Source organism: Dermochelys coriacea, chromosome 3 (genome assembly GCF_009764565.3).
Source record: "Dermochelys coriacea isolate rDerCor1 chromosome 3, rDerCor1.pri.v4, whole genome shotgun sequence".
Taxonomy (NCBI): Eukaryota; Metazoa; Chordata; order Testudines; family Dermochelyidae; genus Dermochelys; species Dermochelys coriacea.
The window spans coordinates 133919525-133938051 of NC_050070.1; the positions used below are offsets into that span (position 1 = coordinate 133919525).

The 18527-nt window shown below is 37.5% G+C and overlaps 1 protein-coding gene across 18 annotated transcripts in view; it reads right to left on the bottom strand.

The window, feature by feature from the left end:
* Positions 1 to 18527, bottom strand: part of SIPA1L2 (signal induced proliferation associated 1 like 2) — a 260821-nt gene that overhangs the window by 40325 nt on the left and 201969 nt on the right. For 13 of the 18 annotated variants that reach the window (XM_043511364.1, XM_043511368.1, XM_043511365.1 and 10 more), the window contains 6 exons: positions 16096 to 16353; positions 12747 to 12842; positions 11087 to 11187; positions 10424 to 10527; positions 6681 to 7069; positions 124 to 348 (listed from right to left, as the gene is read on the bottom strand). In XM_043511364.1, coding sequence (XP_043367299.1) covers positions 124 to 348; positions 6681 to 7069; positions 10424 to 10527; positions 11087 to 11187; positions 12747 to 12842; positions 16096 to 16353 — 1173 coding nt within the window. The remainder of the gene's footprint in view (positions 1 to 123; positions 349 to 6680; positions 7070 to 10423; positions 10528 to 11086; positions 11188 to 12746; positions 12843 to 16095; positions 16354 to 18527) is intronic. The other 5 variants (XM_038395712.2, XM_043511369.1, XM_043511371.1 and 2 more) reach the window with 1 other exon arrangement.

Below are 18527 nucleotides of genomic sequence, written 5' to 3' on the forward strand. Positions count from 1 at the left end.
TTTTAAATAAAGCTGAAGACAAGGAGACGCATTTTATACTTTTCAAATAATGAGAAAGTTAAAAACTTTCCCCACTCTATTATATATATTACTTTCTAAAATAAGAACAAACATAAATCTTACTCTTGGCATTGAGAAACTTCAGATTCTTCAGGCATTGGGTTGCCTTCTGACTTTTTCCAACCAATGATATATTTGCTTACTGCTGCTTGTCTGTGGTGTGATTTTGATTCAGACCCAGCGATCTGTTGACCACTATTCTGTGACACTATGTAGACTTTGGAGGTATCTAGAGAACCACCGTTTTTAGAACAATGTGCTGAAGGGCTTCCTGAATGGTGAGACCCACTGAAAAGGAACACAGAACAAAACTGCAGTGCAATAAAACATCAAGGACTTTAGACTACAGCCAGCTATGCAACCATATTTCTTTCTTTTAAATTTTCTCCAAGGTCAAAAATCATGGCAGCAACTTTAATACATTTTATATATCGCTAAATCACAGTTATTAACTCTCTGAGCACACATTCATGAACACACGCATGTGTACACACTCAGAAGGACTTCACAGGACAAGCATTTTCTATCATTGAACCTATTGCAATGCCAAGGCAAACCAGTCTGATTTAAAGACAAGGAGCCAAATTCAACCCTGGTGTAACTCCATCAATGCCAAGAATTACATCAGGAATGAACATGGCCCCAGATGATTGCCTGAACTCTGAGAACTTCTAGGCATTTCCACTTGGCAAGAGTAATGTTAAGACACATCTTCTAAAGGTAGGCACTTGATTTAAGCTTTCTTTTAAAAAAATGTCATATGAATAGAAATAACTCACCCCAATGAAAGCGGCAATGAAAACAGTTTTCTGGATTATTTTAATGTTCTCTTTCATTATTAATAGTACTAGCAATTATTAATGATATGTTTCATCAGACTCTCTCAAAGTACTTTAAAGTTAAATTAAAGCAAACAACATCTCCTTGAGGAAGGCTTTATTTTAGAGATGAAGGAACGAAGGCACCAGTAAATATGACTTATTTAAAGCAATTTGTTAAGTCAGTTGCAGAGCTGGGAACAGAAGTCACAGCTCTGACTCCGAGTCCTGTGCCCTAACTACCATACAAGGCTCATTGCTAATCCAGTCATAATAGTACTGTGCTCATTCATGAGAACCAGAAAGTGACAGTGACTAGACTTGTTTCATTGTTCATGCTAAGTGAAAGGTAAATGGTAAAACAGTATAGATATGTTTTGATTGACCTGAGTTTTCTAAAATATCTATTAGGAGCAGAGAGAGAAGATAAAACATTCTCCCTCTTCTCCCCCCCCCCGCCAAAAAAGACAATGGATTACTGATATATAAACACACATACACACACTTAGCATGAACATTCAATTATTAAAAATGATAAACACTGGGATATAAAGTATTGGCGACATTACCCTTTATTGTAGATCACTTTTTCACCCTCAGTGGATGGTAGAACAATTATTTTTTTTCCCCTAATTTTCCTCTGATTCTCTTAGTTGCCAGCTGTAGCCAGATGATCCACAGGCAGGATTATGCTAGTCAGAAAATGTGGGTGGGTAACTTTAAAGGTGATCAGTAGCAAGCCAGAAGGAATTTGACACATGCCGACTCCTAGTCCAGGAGAAGATTTGGTGAGGAGCGGGAATTGGGGGCACTGCTGTAAGAGCAATGTCTGGAATTGCAGCTCCTCAGCTTCATCAGATTCTGGAGCAGGGAACAACCTATGGCAGATTTACCTCCAAATACCCAAACAGGGAGTGGGAAGGGGGATGAGGAAGATCTCCCAAAGGATATGCAGAAAGAGCAATTAGAGAGGTAAGAAGAGAGCCAGGACAGGACAGTCATGAAAGCCAAGGGATGACAAGATTTCAAGAAGAGCATAGTTGACTGTATCAAAAGTGGCTGACAGGTCAAGCAGGATGAGGATGGAGTATTGGTTCTGAGATTTGGCTAAGAAGAGGTATTCAGAGAATTTGATGACAGTTGTTTCAGTTAAGTGCAAGGGTAGAAGCCAAACTGGAGAGTCTAGGATGGAATTGGAGAGAAACTCCAGACAGTAACTGAAAACAGCATGTTCAATGAGCTTAGAAATGAAAAGGAGATGGGAAAAGGAGTGCTGGCGGAGAGGCAAGTGAAGTCAAGGGTTTGTATTTTTAAGATGGGAGAAACTAAAGCATGTTTGTATTGCGAGAGAAAACCACCAGAGGACAGTGGGAGGTTAAGGAGAAGAGTAAGGGAGTGGGCCCCCGCAGGGAGATCAGGAGATGGGATGGGGTCACTGGAGCAAGGGGATAGTGGAAGAGAGCAGATGAGAAACTTCTGCCTCCGTGGCCAAGGGAGGAGGAGAAAAAAGTTTGAGGTGGGGAAAAAGAAGGGAAGAAAAAGGGGAAGAGAAGGCAAGCCAAGGGAGGGGAAATGTCATGTCATATTTTGTCAATTTTCTCTTGAAAGAAATCAGCGAGATAGTGTGCAGAGAGAAGTGGTGGGAGGAGGTGAAGGTTTGAAGAGTGAGTTAAAGGTGCTGAAAAGGCAATTGGTATTGAAGGCATGAGATTCAATTAAGTTGGAAAAGTAGAGTTATTCAGGAAGGCAGCAGAATTGAAAGAGGACAGAATGAATCTGTGGCAGAGGAAGTTGGTCTGGTCACTGGATTTCTGCTAAAGATGCTCTTCACTGCAAAAAAAGGAGTGGAGGAAACAGATGCTGGGGTAAGCCATGGCAGGAGGTTAGCAGGATGGCTCTTGCAATGGGAGAGAGAAGTATCAGAAGGAACTTTTTGCCATAGATTTGTTACAGCATCAAAATTAAAGTATATAGAGGCTTCTCTATCTCAGGTTACAGATTCAGTATGATCTTGCCTCATCCAGTGGCATGTTGGTTACTAGCTTTTGAGTCCAAAACTATTGACTAGCTAGGAAGGTAGGTATGCGAAACTATTTGAAGTTAAATGAAACTGTTTGTAACAGTACAGTAACCTGGTGTAATTAGAATTTTAAAAAATGAGCGTGCAAGACAGACAATTACACAGCTGTAAAAGACAAGGCTGTACATATTTCACAGGGATCTGATAGTTTGTGATGTCATTACACACAATAGGCTTGATTCTGTAACCCTTACTCAGACAGATTAATACTTTCTTCAATGGGACTACTCAATATGAATAAAGGGTGGTAGAATCAGGCCCAATATGTCTATATTCAACAGCATTCCTGTGTTGTATTTCATCCTTTTAACAAACAGCATACAATTTTAACATTGATTTTTATATAGAAAATAGCTTTCCACCAGCCTGCCTGTTTATTTTAATTTATTAGATATTTATAGTTACAGAAAATGTTTATTATTAAACATTTATACTGTGGTAATACCTAAAAGTCACAGTAGGACTCTGACCTATTTGAGTTAGTCACTGAGAAAATACAGAGTCAAATTCTGAACAGTTAAGGAATATCATACTATAAAGGATTTGGTATGGGGGTGACTTGCCAATCAGAACACAATTCACTTATATATTAAAATAATGAAAACACCGTATTTCACAGTAGCAATATCACAGCTGTGAAATAAGACTCATTTCTTAAAGTTTGTTTGGCTACAGTACATCAGATCCTTAAAAGTGCTTAAGTATCGATGAAGTATGGTTTGTGACACAAAACTCATTTGAAGAGTTGTACCTAAAACAGCTAGCCCACATGAAATACAATTTATGATTTTTTTTATAGTAACATCATTTGGCACTCAAATTAGGAACAGATATTTTTAAAAAAATACCAAAGTGAGATTGGACAACCCTGAAGAGATAGTCATGATCTCTTGAGTTTTAACTGGTTCTGCCATTGACTTAGATAAGTCAAGTGAACTCTTTGCATATCAGTTTTTCCATCTGCAAAACAAGAATAGATTTTCCTGTCTACCTCCCGGAGGTGGATTGAAGATTACTTAATGTCTGTATGGCATTTTACATGTTTAAAATGCTACGCAAATAATAATTATTTCTATTCTATTCTTCAGAAATCTATTTCAGCCCACTGTATCTCCAGAATTCGTATTCTATTATGTATGTATATAGTATTCAATATTGGAAAGTATTTACTGAGTATTCTTCTTGCCTGTACACTACTGTATCTTTTACAGTTTAGGAGAATGATTATGAAATTAGATGAGACAAATTTACTCAATACAGAGGGAAGATGTTGAATGCAACTCATTGTTTTTTCCTGTACTGGTTTGCAATGAAAATGGACAAATTAGAGGAACAAAAATGTGCAAATAATTTCCCTTTAAATGACTCCACCTTACCAAACAAAAGCCTTCAACATACATTCAAAAGCAGCACCTTCAAAAACACCAGAAAATGGGAATTACAAGATAAAAGTGACCAGTTGTACGAGTCCTCTCACACAACACAATTCGCTTTAGAACACACACACTGTACACAAATTCCATGTACAGTCAAAGGGCAGACAGCAAAATCCATCAAATTCAATCCAACATAAATACATTTTGCCAGGCATCTAACACATTAATTTAAATATAGGGGCAAGGTATGCAATACAGCTTCACTATACACAAATATAAAGAAACAGATATTTCCAGTGGAATTATATCTGATTGCTATAGCATTAAATCCTTATGTCATCAGTTGCATTGTACTGAAAGAGCATGTGCAGCCAAGTGCTTCTTGAAAAAATGTGCTAACCAGAGAAAGGGGTGCCAAGCTAACTTGACTGGTTTCTTTTTGAAGCTATTACAGTTATTTAAATTAATTGGAATAATGGAGGCAGTGATACTAATGCAAAATTAACATTAATAATATAAACACACTGCTGATATTTTACTAATTTACAAACTTATTTTGTACCCATTCCAATATTTTAATGATCACTTGATTGCCAGCAGGACAGAGTATAGATGGACTCATTTATTTATTTATTCCATCTTAATAGCTATGCTGCTGAATTGAAGTGTCACGATACAGTGAGATTCTCAAGGAATAAAGTATATACTTATTTATGAGTAGGTTTTTCTATGGTACTCATTGTATTATCTGACAACTCCACCAATTTTAAGGATGTATTCTCCTAACACGCCCACGTAGTAGATGTTTAGTCTCCCAATACTCCCATCGTGCTATCCAATTTTGTTATTCTCTTGATTAATAAAGAGAAAATGTTGTACTATGCAATACATAAACAACAAATGCTTTACCCAATTAATCGCACAACCCCAGAACACTCAGGGCCCTGCAGCTATGCCACCTTGTGCTGTGCTCCTGACAGGCCACACAAGCTACACAGGGTTAGATCATCTCAGTACATTTCTGGGAAGACCTCCACAAACACATAATAGGAAATGGTGACGATGAGTAGCTGACGTTCATCCACACAAGTCAGTACTAAATGTTTGCATGAGGCTCACTGTGGGCAATACCCTGAAGGATCTTGAGGTATCTGTAAAGCATCCAGAATTGAGGTGTATGATTGTGAAGGGAGTTAGAGCTTGTCAACATGGGAAAGTTGTATCAGTGTAAGGTAAGATGTGAATTTAAACAGCTATAGTTATACTGGTATAATTCCTAGTGTGGATATGTTTACTTTGGTAGAAGTATGCTTTTTTCCCCAATTTAATTTATGTTGCTTTGGAAGTGGTTTAAGCTAAACTGAAAAAAGCATTCTTATTCCAGAATAATAGCATCCACACAAGGACTTATCCTGGTATAACTACAGTGGTTTAACTACATCAGTATAATTATATTGGTATAACTGTAAAATTTTCCCATGTAGGCAAGCCCTTTGAAAATCATGGATGAAAGTATCCTGTTAAATAGGAGAAGGAGGAATCTATAAGGTGCCGCCACATAGGGCTGCAATAAAGGGGAAGGCACTTTGATTGTCCAAGGTGCTTGGTTATCCCCACAAAATTCTCAGTGAACATGAAGCAGATTGTACTCCTCATCATGTGTCACTGTAGCATGACAACTAAATATCACAGAAGCATTTTATTCTGGCCCTACTGGAAAGTCCTTCCTCTCCAAAAATACTCAGAGGGGCCCTACAGCGAAGTTTGGCACCATTGTGTGAACTGGCTTTGAGCGAAAACAATGGTCCATCATTTTGCTAGCTAAACACTCCCTACCCAGTTCAAACTGGTATGGATGTTATTTCCTGTCCTAAATGTTTGTCCAATGTAGTCAAGTGCCATTAAACAGGTACTGCATTTTCACCTCAAAGGGTAAAAGTGCTTTGGGGTTCTTTGGGGAAAAAGTGCAATATACATGTAGGTTATTATGCCTTTCAAGGTGGGTCAATCAATTTCAAAGGAGTGATATAGACACAATAGATTGTGTGTTCCCCCAAAGATACTAAATGCTCTTACAAATTTTTTAAAATTTTTGTGTAACTAACACCTCTGGATTAGATTTTTAAATAGAAATTCGTACACAGACACACCTTCTACACACCCTCTGTAACAGACTCATGGAAGGTGATGGAAAGCCTTTTGTTGGCTTCTTCATATATGTATTGAAATATAAAAAGTTAAAATTAATAAGCGCATTTTCAAGGAACAGAAACAATGAGCATAAACAAAAGCAAATGCTCTCAGTCACTAATTTAATCACCTAATTTGTATAGAAAAACCACATACCTAGAATGAGAGGATATTTCACTGAGGTCTCCCATGCTACCTTCAGCTGTATGACTGCTAGAAATGGCAGAAGTATAGCTATGTACAGCATACATTTTAGCTTGTTCATCATCTTGCCCAGGAGTTTCAGAAGATTCAGTCCACTCCTCAGCCCCACTGTGCACCCCAGACCTGCTGCCAGCAAGGTGTAAAGGAGCCATAAGAGGAGCAGGCATAAAAGGAGCTGTATCAATTCCACTGTCAGTAGAAGCCCCTTTAATATATGTTAATCCAAGCAATTCAGGGTCCATCAGGTCTCCAGAGCCAAAGTGCTTTTCATCACTATTGCTCGATGTATTACTGGACAGGGTATTGCTGCTGGAGTGACTGGAATAGTTTTTGTCTCCAATCTTTAAAAAAACAGAAAGTTTATAAATAATATTTATTTCCATTTAAAGTTACTTAATTTTCTTTATTCAAAGGTCATTTAGCCTGCATTTAATACTTGGCACAGCATTGTTAAATACAAACACCAAATACAAAAGAAGCTAAATGCACAACCAGCTTCTATGAAATGAACTGCACAATTGGCTAGGTGTATTATGGGACTTTTCTTTCCTCCAAAATAAGTCTATTGTATTGGTAGGTAAATAGACATTAGACCATTGGTTTGATCTCATATGGTAAATTCCATATTCACATTTAAGTTCTTTGATTCTGGACATGCTGCATCCATAAACTATCATTTGTGGATAGTTAAAATGAACAACAAACCACTGAAATTAGGTTCTATTGCAGTTCTGAAGAACAATGAAGATTGAATTACTGTTACCCTCTCTCAGAGTAGATGAAATATCCAGTTTATTGGATCAGGTGCAGCATGTATGACTACTTGAAATGAAGGCAAGTGAAATGTGTTTACCTCTGGGGGTTCAAGCTCAGTATGACTGCTGGACTAGAAGAACTGTGTCAGACAGTTGTGTCAGTAGAAAATTTGAGGGGATTTTACAAAGAGCAGAATTCATTTACCTGTGAGGCAAGACAGTCAAGACCAGGCCAGATGAAGCCTAGGTAAGAAGGAAAGTGGGAGGGTAGACTGCTATTTTTAATTAGATTCCCCTTCCAGCAAATGTACACAAGGATACATCATCGCTTATACACCAAACTGTCAGAGTAGCCGTTCTGAAAAGGCTGCCTCACCTAAATGCACACTGACAATTAACAAGTCTCAGTATCTGTTTGAAAAGTTGCTACAAAAAGAGGGAGTTTAAGTTCATTATGAACCTTATGGAGATGGTTTTCAACTTCACTATAAGGGAACTAGATGCTGGAAATGCAAATGAACACATTTCTAGGGATGGGATGTGCAAGGATTTGCTAGAAAGTTGTCTAGCGCAGAGGTGCTTCAGTTTGGACTACAAATGCAACATGGCATCAAAGAGGAAAGAAACCATTAGGAAGGAAGGAAGCCTTCAGGAAGTAAAGAACATACAGGAAGGAGCAATGTAAGTATCAATCCCAGCAAAAGGTTCCTTCAGACTGATCTAGTCTATAATAAGTACCTGCTTGGCACTGGAACTGGCACAGAGGATTGGGGTGAGCTGGCGAACAGCACCTTTGCATGCTCTCCTCTTGAACTCAACAAGCATACCTCAACTACAGCCCAGAGTCAGGTATTTCCATGTGCCACAGCCACTCTTCATAGGGAATCTCAATGTGGCCTTAACAGCGACCGAACTCTGTCATGACATGATGATGTCATGGAGCAATTAGAACTCAAGTATAGTAAATCATCAGGACAAGACTATATTCATCCAAGATTTCTAAAGAGCAAAGATACTGAGGTGGATATGCAATACATCCCAAACAGCAACATGTGTTCCTGAAGACTAAAGTTGTTCGTTTAGTGCTCGTCTCCAGCAAAGGACAATCCAAGGAACTGGGCAACAAAAATGATTGGGGTATGGAACAGCTTCCATATAAGAAGAGATTAAAAAGACAGGGACTTTTCAGTTTGGAAATGAGACTATTAACAGGAGATATGGTAGAGGTCTATTAAATCTTGTCTGGTGTGGAGAAAGTGAATAAGGAAATGTTATTTACTTCTTCACATAATACAAGAACTAGAGGTCACCCAATGGAATTAATAGGCAGCAGGTTTAAAACGAACAAAAGGAAATATTTCCTCACACAACGCAGTCAGTCAGTCTTTGGAACTCTTTGCCAGAGGATGCTGTGAAGGCCAAAACTATAATAGGGTTACAAAAAAGTAGATAAGTTAATGAGGATAGGTCCATCAGTGGCTATTAAGGATGGGCAGGGATGCAACCTATGCTCTGGGTGTCCCTAGCCTCTGTGTTCTAGAAGCTGGGTGTGGACAACAGTGGATGGACCACTTGAGGATTGCCCTTTCTGTATATTCCCTTTGAAGCACCTGGCATTGGCCACTGTCAGAGACAGGAAACAGATAGATGGACCATTGATCTGACCCAGTATGAACATTTTTATGCTTTAGATAGGCCTTTTTCAGTTTTGAATTAAGTGACTGATTGAGTAATTCAAGGATAGAGTAATGCTGTGCTGCATTCAAATATAAATAACCAAGTCAAAATAAATGTATGAAGTTCAGTGAATAGAACAGTATCTCAGGTATTGGTACTGGGGTTTAATGCTATTCATTCTACACAGTGATTCAATCCTCAAACGTCTGGAAAACTTCTCCTTGCCTGAAAACATCAGGAAGCAATTTTCCCCCATGTATCAGATTGTATAGTACTGTAGACAACAGCATTATGAGGGTCTTTTTTCAAACATCATGGACCAGATTCACAGCCTGTATAAATCAGAAAGCCAATTTACTCCAGCTGAGAATCTGGCCCCATAATCTTATTGAAATTATTTTACAAGTAGTATCATACAGTTTCCTGGTACATCTAGCAAGACTTCTGTATTACAAACACACAAAATACTATTAAGGGAACATGGCACTTTACTATTTTTTTTTCCTTTCCCTAAACCATAGGACACTGGCCATTACTAAATGCAAGCTACTGAACCAGGTAGACCAATTATCTGATCCAATACTTCAACTTCTATGCATCTTTTCTTAAGGCAGCCATAGCATTTGTATTAGATTTAGAAAATGAACCTGTTTAATAATTTTTAACTTCTAATCCTAATGAAATTAGCATATTTCTTAGTGTACACCACTTAATCCAGCTGGAAATCATTAAAAAAAACAACCAAAAAACCCCAAACAAACAGGCCACCACTTTCACACACACAATTAAAAAGGCACAAAAAGATAACATTTAACTAGATACAGTCTTCAGAGGTGGAAACTTTGCCCAAATAATAAGAAAGCTGATTGCTGATAATTATAGTACATGTTATCCCATACAACATGTCAAGAAATGGCATGCATGAATGTAATGTGTATAATGGGAGGTGCTCCTAAGACTGAGCAAACCAATGTAAATGAAGCTCTAGTCAGACAGCAGAGCAATGCTTACATTAGTAAGGATTTTATCCCTGCAATGTCCCAGAAACCAGAACTTGACCTTTTTAATGCACTTAGTTTGAGAATACTGCATCCATTGCTGAATCAGAGATCTTTGCATAGCTATACACAATACTATGAGCCTCTCAAACTCCAAACTGTACTTCAGGAATTACTAGAATGTATTTTAAACATTTAAGATTCTTGCAAGTGTCTTTTCAGACCCAGGTTTTTAACAGCAGAAGAGAAATATGAACAGACTTACATGAGAAAGTTTGCTTGGCGAATCCTTGCCATTGCCTTCTTTTGGTAAAGCCCGGTCTTTGTAGGAACTCAAGACTTTGGTGGATGGTGCATGCCACTTTGTTTCTGCCATAAATAATTGTGTTTTAATTTCTGATTTCTAAAAGTCTAAATTGATTTCTAAAATGAACATACCGTACAAAGGAAAAAGCACATAGCTCAGTGCTTTAAACTTCAGGTTTAAAAACTAAACCCTGTGGAATCACAGGTTCAAACCTTGGCAGACTTTCGTAACCGTTTTGTAGTTCCAAGATTAATTAATTAGAGTTCTATGCTGTCCACTCTGTGTGAGGCTTTTGAATGAAACCTTAGAAATCAAAGTGTTTGTTCTGAGCCTACTTTAAATATTCCATGGCCCTTCCTATAAAAGAGTAAGAATTTGCCTCAGTGTTCTTTGGTCAAAATCTATCCTATTCTGACTGTTACACTGCGTTTAGTTTCCTCTTACCACCTCGGAGGTGGCTGCATTTCACTGTTGCTGCATTCATTTTGAAGCACTTTAGGATCCTTTGGGATGAAAGGCTCTATATAAATTGAAATTAGGATCATCGTCAGAACCAGTAGTTAACTTTACTTGTATATCCTAGGAAGATTATTTACTTTTAATGTATGATATTATTATTACCAGCATATCTGGTTCCTTCCAAAGTTTCCTCTCCTTCTCTGCCTCCTTCACACTCCAGTGGACTTGAACCTTGGTGTTCATGAAGTAAAGGGGATTGGCACCTTGTAACATAAGCAGATGATCAAGTTGTTTCTTTCTTAACTACAAAACTGGATTATCCCACAAGGAACTTTCCAAGGTAAAAATCTTTGTAGGTCATTAACTGTAAACAATCACCACCACCCAGCAAGCAAATATTATTGGGAAATTTGTTACTACTCCAAGTAAAAATATCTAAGTGTAACTTTCTTGGCAGAACACTGTTTAGGATTAATTATAAACAAATAATGCTAGATTAAAAACCCCTGCATTTTTGGGACCAAAAATTCAAAGCCCCATACAACGGATGGACCATGAAAATGCATCAACTAGCTGTTCCATAGACCAGTTCCCACTTCTATACACACAAATATCTGACAGTATGTGCAAATGTAGGATTCTGCCTTTTATTCAAAATTGGAATTGATGCCACTACACCAGTACTAAATCCATTACTTGAAACACTTCCACTTTCACAGATGTCAGGCACTCTTAATCTGAAATTCCTTGAGCAGGTTCCAAGACAATACACATATCTGCTACATGGGATATTTTACACATAATCAAACATGTCAAGGCAATATTCTGCTGATAACAGACAAGAAGATGATTTGTGTGTCCATATTTTATTATAAAAATAACTTAATTCTGAGTATCGTGTCTCAAGTGTTTTTAAATTAGGCAGCTTGTGTATTTCTTATCTCAATATTTAACAGCAAAAATGTTAGCAAGCCGTAGATACATGCAACCAAAGTGCTACATTCACAGTAATAAAGAACAGATCTCACATAGAAAATACGTATTAGAATTGAGTTAGTTAACTTTTTGATGACCTTAAACATTTAACATATTTTTTGGGAGGGGTTCCTATTCACTAACAGCTCAATTGTGAATCCTCCTGTGCAGGGAAGTAAGAGGAAGTAACAAGCCCCATTAACACTCATGTGAAAGAACTACTCATATTGCTGGAGCCTGCCCGGGAAAAGAGACCAGCTGTCGCGGGGATACTACTCAGCCTCCCATGCAAGTGGATAGGAAGTAGATGTCACTGGAGCAAGTGAAGAGGGAGAAGTAATTTGCACCAGTTAAAGGACTGACACAGAATATTACCCCCACTAAAGCAAAGGAAAGTGGAAACCAGACTGGAACAGAGTCTCAATCTGTTTCCTGAATGTAGCCTGTCCTAATCCAGCGCTAAAGCACTAACTAGCGTGGTTCCCAAACTCTGTTTGTGTACAGATTGCATGAGAGTCCCTGCTTCCTGTTTACTTAGGGAAGTACCTTATCGCAAGTACTTTTCCTGATCCTCATTAATTTGCAAGGGATCTCAATTTGTGGGTAGAAATTCACAAATTTTCCACATTAGTTTGAGGACCAAATCCTGCACTCAGTTATAGTGGTGCAAATCTGGAAAATCACCACTGATTTACATTGAGGTATCTCAGATCAGACTAGGGCTGTGATGACCTCTAAACTACATTTCCATTGCAAATGGGACTATTTAATATTTAGCTTATACATCAACTCTGTTTCATAAAGATTTATTTATGGGAGTTGCAGTGAGATACAAAATCACCAGTACCCGTCATATCCCACTTGCTGTCTCCACTGGCTACTCCCGCTGGGTCCTGGGTCACTGGAGGAGGACTGGTTGCTCGGTGAACTTCTGTAATGTTGACTAGAATCATTAACAGTGCACTGAGGTATTTGTGGAGTTTCAACATCTTTAACTGGTCTGTTATTTATTTTACAAATAAATTCATTTTTACAATTAAAAATGAGCCATACAGATTGCAGTTTGAATACTTTAAGTATATTCCTATTGGGATTTTACAGTTAGACTTATTTCCTACAATTCATGTCATTTAAGCATTTTAGAAAAATAATATTTCCCAGTTTGTTATTGGCAGGATATTTCCATATGTAAATCTTAAAAAGACACCATGAAAACACAAAAGCAGAGAACAGACTAGGTTTTAACACACTAATGGCCAAATCCCACTCTCCTTACTCATATAAGTAGCCTCATTTGAACAAAGAGTTTAAGTTACTTGCATGAGTAAGCAAAGCAGGACTTTGCTCAGTTTTGAATATGGGAAACTCCCACAATGAAAAAAAGCGTCTTCCCACCCAGAAACAATTGCTAACATGTACTATGATATACCAGAAATGGTGAGGGCTTTGATTACACTATGGAATGCATAATATCAGTACCTTCATCCAATTGAGAACTAGGTCATCCTTCATATACATTATGTGGGTAACATGAAGGCATTTTAAAGGGAATTATTATATTTTTAAAGATCATGTCTCGCATTGCTAACTGTGTCTGACAAAAATTCTTATATTTCCAGCTATTTGAAATATAATCTCCAAATTCTTCCTTTAATTGCTTTCACCTTGCTTCTCATTGCCAACTTACAACTCCACTATCTTGTGGATCCCAGCCCCATAATCTTGACTCCTCATCCTCCTTTCCCTTCCCATTTTCTTCATATATCCAGTTTCTAACTTCTGACATTTCTTTTTTTAATCTCTAAAATTCACCCTTTTCTCATTGTCCCTAGTGCTATATAATCCACATTTCTTAACCTAGTTATCTCCCATATTACTGTCTCATCTCACTGCCCTTCCTAGCCCCAACTCCTCTCCAATCTGTCTGAAATGCTGCTGCTAAAGTAATCACCTATTTCCTAGAAACTCTCTATTGGCTTCATAGTCTGACCTCAGTAAATCTGAGTTTCTCATTCTCACCGATAAGGTCCTACATAATACCATCCTCTCCTATTTTTCTACACTCAGTATCTAATTCTGTAGGCTAGTTCCAAACCTTTTCTTTTATTCATCTTCCCATCTCTGCTTCATGGATTTTACCATGCTGCTTCCCATGTCTGGAAGAGTCCTCACCCATTGGGCACCATCTCTCTTCTCTATATCCCTTTTTAAAACCTCACCTCCACAAGCAAATTGTTTTCTCTTGTTGTCATTAATCTCCCCACCCTGCCTATCCTGACCTGCTAGCTAATGTTTTGTCTTTGTTAAACTAGTCCTATTTCTATTATATAGTAAGCTTTTCAGGGCAAGCAATGGCTCACTGTATTTAAGGCCTCAATCCTGCAAACATGTACGCATGTGCTTCACTTAGTTATGAATGCACAAACGTGTTTGCAGGATTGGGGCTTATATTTGTAATGTGCTGTGGAAATTAATAGCATTTTATTAATTGTTGAATAAATATTTAAGTACTGTTTTCTAATAGAGCTTCACAAATCTAAAAAATTAGATATTTAGTACAACTGCCCTTTTAACATTGGGCTTTAACAAGGAACAAAAGAATGTGTCAGTAAAGTGATCTTAAATCATCTAACATTAAGTGTGATTAGATAAAATGCATTTTTGAAACAAGATGTAAAATATGCAAACTATTAACTCAGAACCTTCTTTCCCTAAGGACAAGTTTTAAAATGTGCATTACTACTACTAATAGCCTAACTGTGATGTTTTAAACAAAATGTAAAAATACTATCAATTGTTTCTCCTTCAGTACAGTAATGATTTATGCTTTTTGGGGCCAGAGAGCAGAAATTTTCAAAACCAATACATGACAAATTTTAGATTTTTATACAAATTAGGAGATTTCAGTCATGAGATCTGTTTTGTCTGGAGGTTAGAGAAATGGCATGGTTAAGGGGGAAAGGACATAAAGGAGGGACAATTCCAAATAAAAAATAAATTAATGGGGAAAGAATTATGTTAAAGAAACAAATTTGTTTACATTATTTGGTGAGAATTAAAGAGTCAACTGCATTAACAGTTTTTTTTGTTTTTTTAAGATTTGTACCCCTTTTCAAGGAGTAAAATGATTCATAATTACCTTAAAATACCCCACCATAATGTAAGAGGTTTGATATTTTTACATCAAAAGTTCTCTTTTTTTTTAATAAAGAGAAAAAAAGCAAAGCATAGGGAGTGGTAATGAATTACAGAATCCTTTGAAACTGTGTCCATAATACAATAAATGAGCTTAAATCATTCATTTTGCAAGAGACAGGTTTGTTTTATTTATGCTTATCACTCATCTAAATAGGTTTCCATGACATCACTGATTGTGCCTCAGCTTAGAGCAAAAGTAGCCAGTCAGCTTCTGTTTCATTTGATTTGGGGTTGAAGGAGATGGTTGGTAGTCCTCATGGGGTGAAGTTATGAAATAGTGATGAGTGAATCACTCATTTCTTGGTTTGAAAAATCAAAAACATTTTTGGGGAGAGGTGCCAACCTGAAAAGTAGGTTTTTCTTGATGAAGTGAAAAATGTGTTGTTTGACCAGAAACTTTTTATTTTTGTTTTGTTTTGTTTCATTTTCATAGAATATCAGGGTTGGAAGGGACTTCAGGAGGTCAATCAGTCCAACCTCCTGCTCAAAGTTTTCAGCTGGTTTTTACATCTTTGTTTTCTAAAATAAATTTAGCAAAATTTTGAAACGTCAAAATGAAAAGTCAAAATGTTTTGAAAATGTCAAACAAAACATTTTGCTTTATTTATTTATTTATTTTACAGGAGGAGGACGCAAAAACTATTCACCAAATTCAACCTAATTTAAGTGGGATAGCTGAATTCATGGATAGCTTTGGTCTACAAGAAACTGCATTGTTTAGTGAATAAACTATTAGTCCACAAAGTTCTGCCAGTCTCTAATTATGAGTAGTACTACTGTACATTATCACTAAACCCAGACGTCATTTGTTTCAACTAGGATGAACTGTGGTTCACTTTGGCACTTAAATCTCAAACTTTTATCCCTGTTAAAACCCAACAGAGTAATGAATGAATGAACAAAAATGTTATTTAAAAATAACTTCATACCAAGGCCTAAAAAGGTTTACAAGTGAAGCATTTAGGAAAATGACAGGAATTAAATGGAGAGTATATTACCTTGCACCATCTGGCAGCTTTCTATCAAAGGAAGTGCTGCGAGGAATGGCTGTCTGAGCCTGCTGGAAAAGCTGCTGGCATTGCAGTCTGTCAGATGTTCCTAGGATTGGAGATGCACGAGAAAGAGGCTGCCCAGCAGGAGTCGGCACCCGATGCCAAGTAGTATTCCTTCTGAAAGGGGTTTTATACTCACATGGGGTGCCTTCGCTGTCGAGTTTATATTCCACCATGGGGATTCGGCATAGTTCTGAACAACCCCTGCAGGACACACAAAAATGCTGATAAATCTTATTGAAGGGGAAAAAAATACCAAAAATCTTTCTACCATAAAAGGTAGGGTATATTTTTCTTACAAACATCCCCATATAGCAGTGTCTTTTGCACACTTCAAAAAACAAACCACTTATCTGGCAAAAAAAATAATTTAAACGGTTCACTACTATGTGGAAACCAGCGTTTCAGAAGTCTGTCTTTCAAAGTGAAAAAGCAATACAAGATACTGAAAGTTTATCCGTGTCTTAAATTCTGCATTATACAAAATAATAAATAAAAACTAAAATCTGAGAACTATAAAGATTGCCCAATTAAGCATTCAAAAGTCAGGAAATGTCAACATTAAGGTTGCAAGTGCTGTCTTAACTCTGTTCCCTTGTGTGTACGCATCACACTACAAGTCAAATGATATGATCACACATGATTTCTCAATTTATACAATATCATACAAGTTGAAAAATATTTAATGTATAGTTTCTCCTGCAACCTTATTTACTTTTATGTAGTATCTGGCATTATTGATTACTTCTCTGTGTATGCCAGGCAGGTAAACAAACTGGCCAGGCCCGCCAGCGGCTTTCCCTGCACAAGCAGCGGAACAAGTTTGGGAACCACTGGTCTAGAGAAAGAGGGCACGTAGAGGGGTGGAAGAGGCTGAGACAAGGACAGGCTGAAAGGACAGCTGGAGCAAAAGGGTCTGTAATCACTTGAGTACGCTGAAATACGTCCCCGGGTTTCTGAATTTCGGCATTTCTCAATGCTGTGCCAGCGATGTTCTGCGTCTGGCTGGAAGATTCAAATCTACCTCTGCTGTGCCGCCACCTCCCAATGTAAATAATAATAAATAACCCACAATCACTGCTAAGTACTTTTACAAATGGAACTTCCTAGCCTTCTCTGATGCAATCTCATGAATTAGCTCATCCCAGTCTACCCGCCTTGCTTCCAAGCTCTCTACAGAAATAACTAGCAGATCATTTAACCCTTTCCTGCTCTATGGACACTCTTAGCTAGGTCTTGATGAGTTTCAACCAGGTGAAATTACTTTCATTAGCAGCTATGGTTACAGGAAGATAGCAAAAACTATGCAGAGCTGTTTCTGTGTCACGGAAACTCATCTATAGACTGTTTGTCAAAATAGCTAAGGAGATCAACAAGTGCCTTTTTTTTTTTAATACACACACACACACACACACACACACACACGTCATCCTTAAAGATTCATTTGCAAAAAGTGGCAAAGAACTCCATCTCATTCTCAGTACTCAGTTTAAATTCCCAGGGCTAGCTGGCTTGTTAAATTGTAAGCATGCCTCTTTAGGTCTTCGTTATTGAGACTCTTCAGTTTCTCGTCTATCAAAAAAGCAGCTCTTTTTATGGCTGCATCCTATTTACACATCCTATCATCAAACCGTGTTAATATTGTGTCTAACTGGGGATTGAAAGCCTCACATTCAAGAACTTTTTTGAGACCTGTTGACCTTTCATCCTTTGTAATTTTGCCTGGCATTACTTTCCTCCTTCGAGCTGAATAAATATCCCTACTGTGTCAGCCTATGAAGCAGCAGAAGCAATGAACCCAGAAGCCCATAATTCTGATAAAGCATCTCGAAGACCACCAAGTAAACTGCCAGCTGTTTGAATGTCAAGATCTGGACTCTGCCATTTTTTTGCTTACAAAATTAATTTTTGGTCAGTATCGTAACAAAGGCCCCAAAGTTATGAGTTATTATTATTGAAGAATTGCCCAGACATCAAGCCTGTTTTAGAAAAAGATAGAACTGATGGAAATGAGAATAAAAACTTAAGGTCTAACAGTAAGATTTCTTCAGACTGAGCAAACTCAGAATAGCTGCAGCCTTTTACAAGAGAGTGTACCATTGGTGCTGCTAAAGAGAGTTCCCCTTTTCCCTTTCTGTGAACGAGTGAGTGAATGAATTAAAAATTAAATTAATATCACACATTAAGATATTATATATTAACAGATACAGTAGTGAAAAACAGGGAACCTGATGGAATCTAATATTGTAATTAAATTAAGTTATATCTATAACAGGGAAGTTGATTATAAAGTGATCCAACTTTGGGCAAAATATTGTAAACTTTAACAGGGTCTACTCCTGTGAACAGAGTGATGTATGAGAGGAGAATGCCTATTC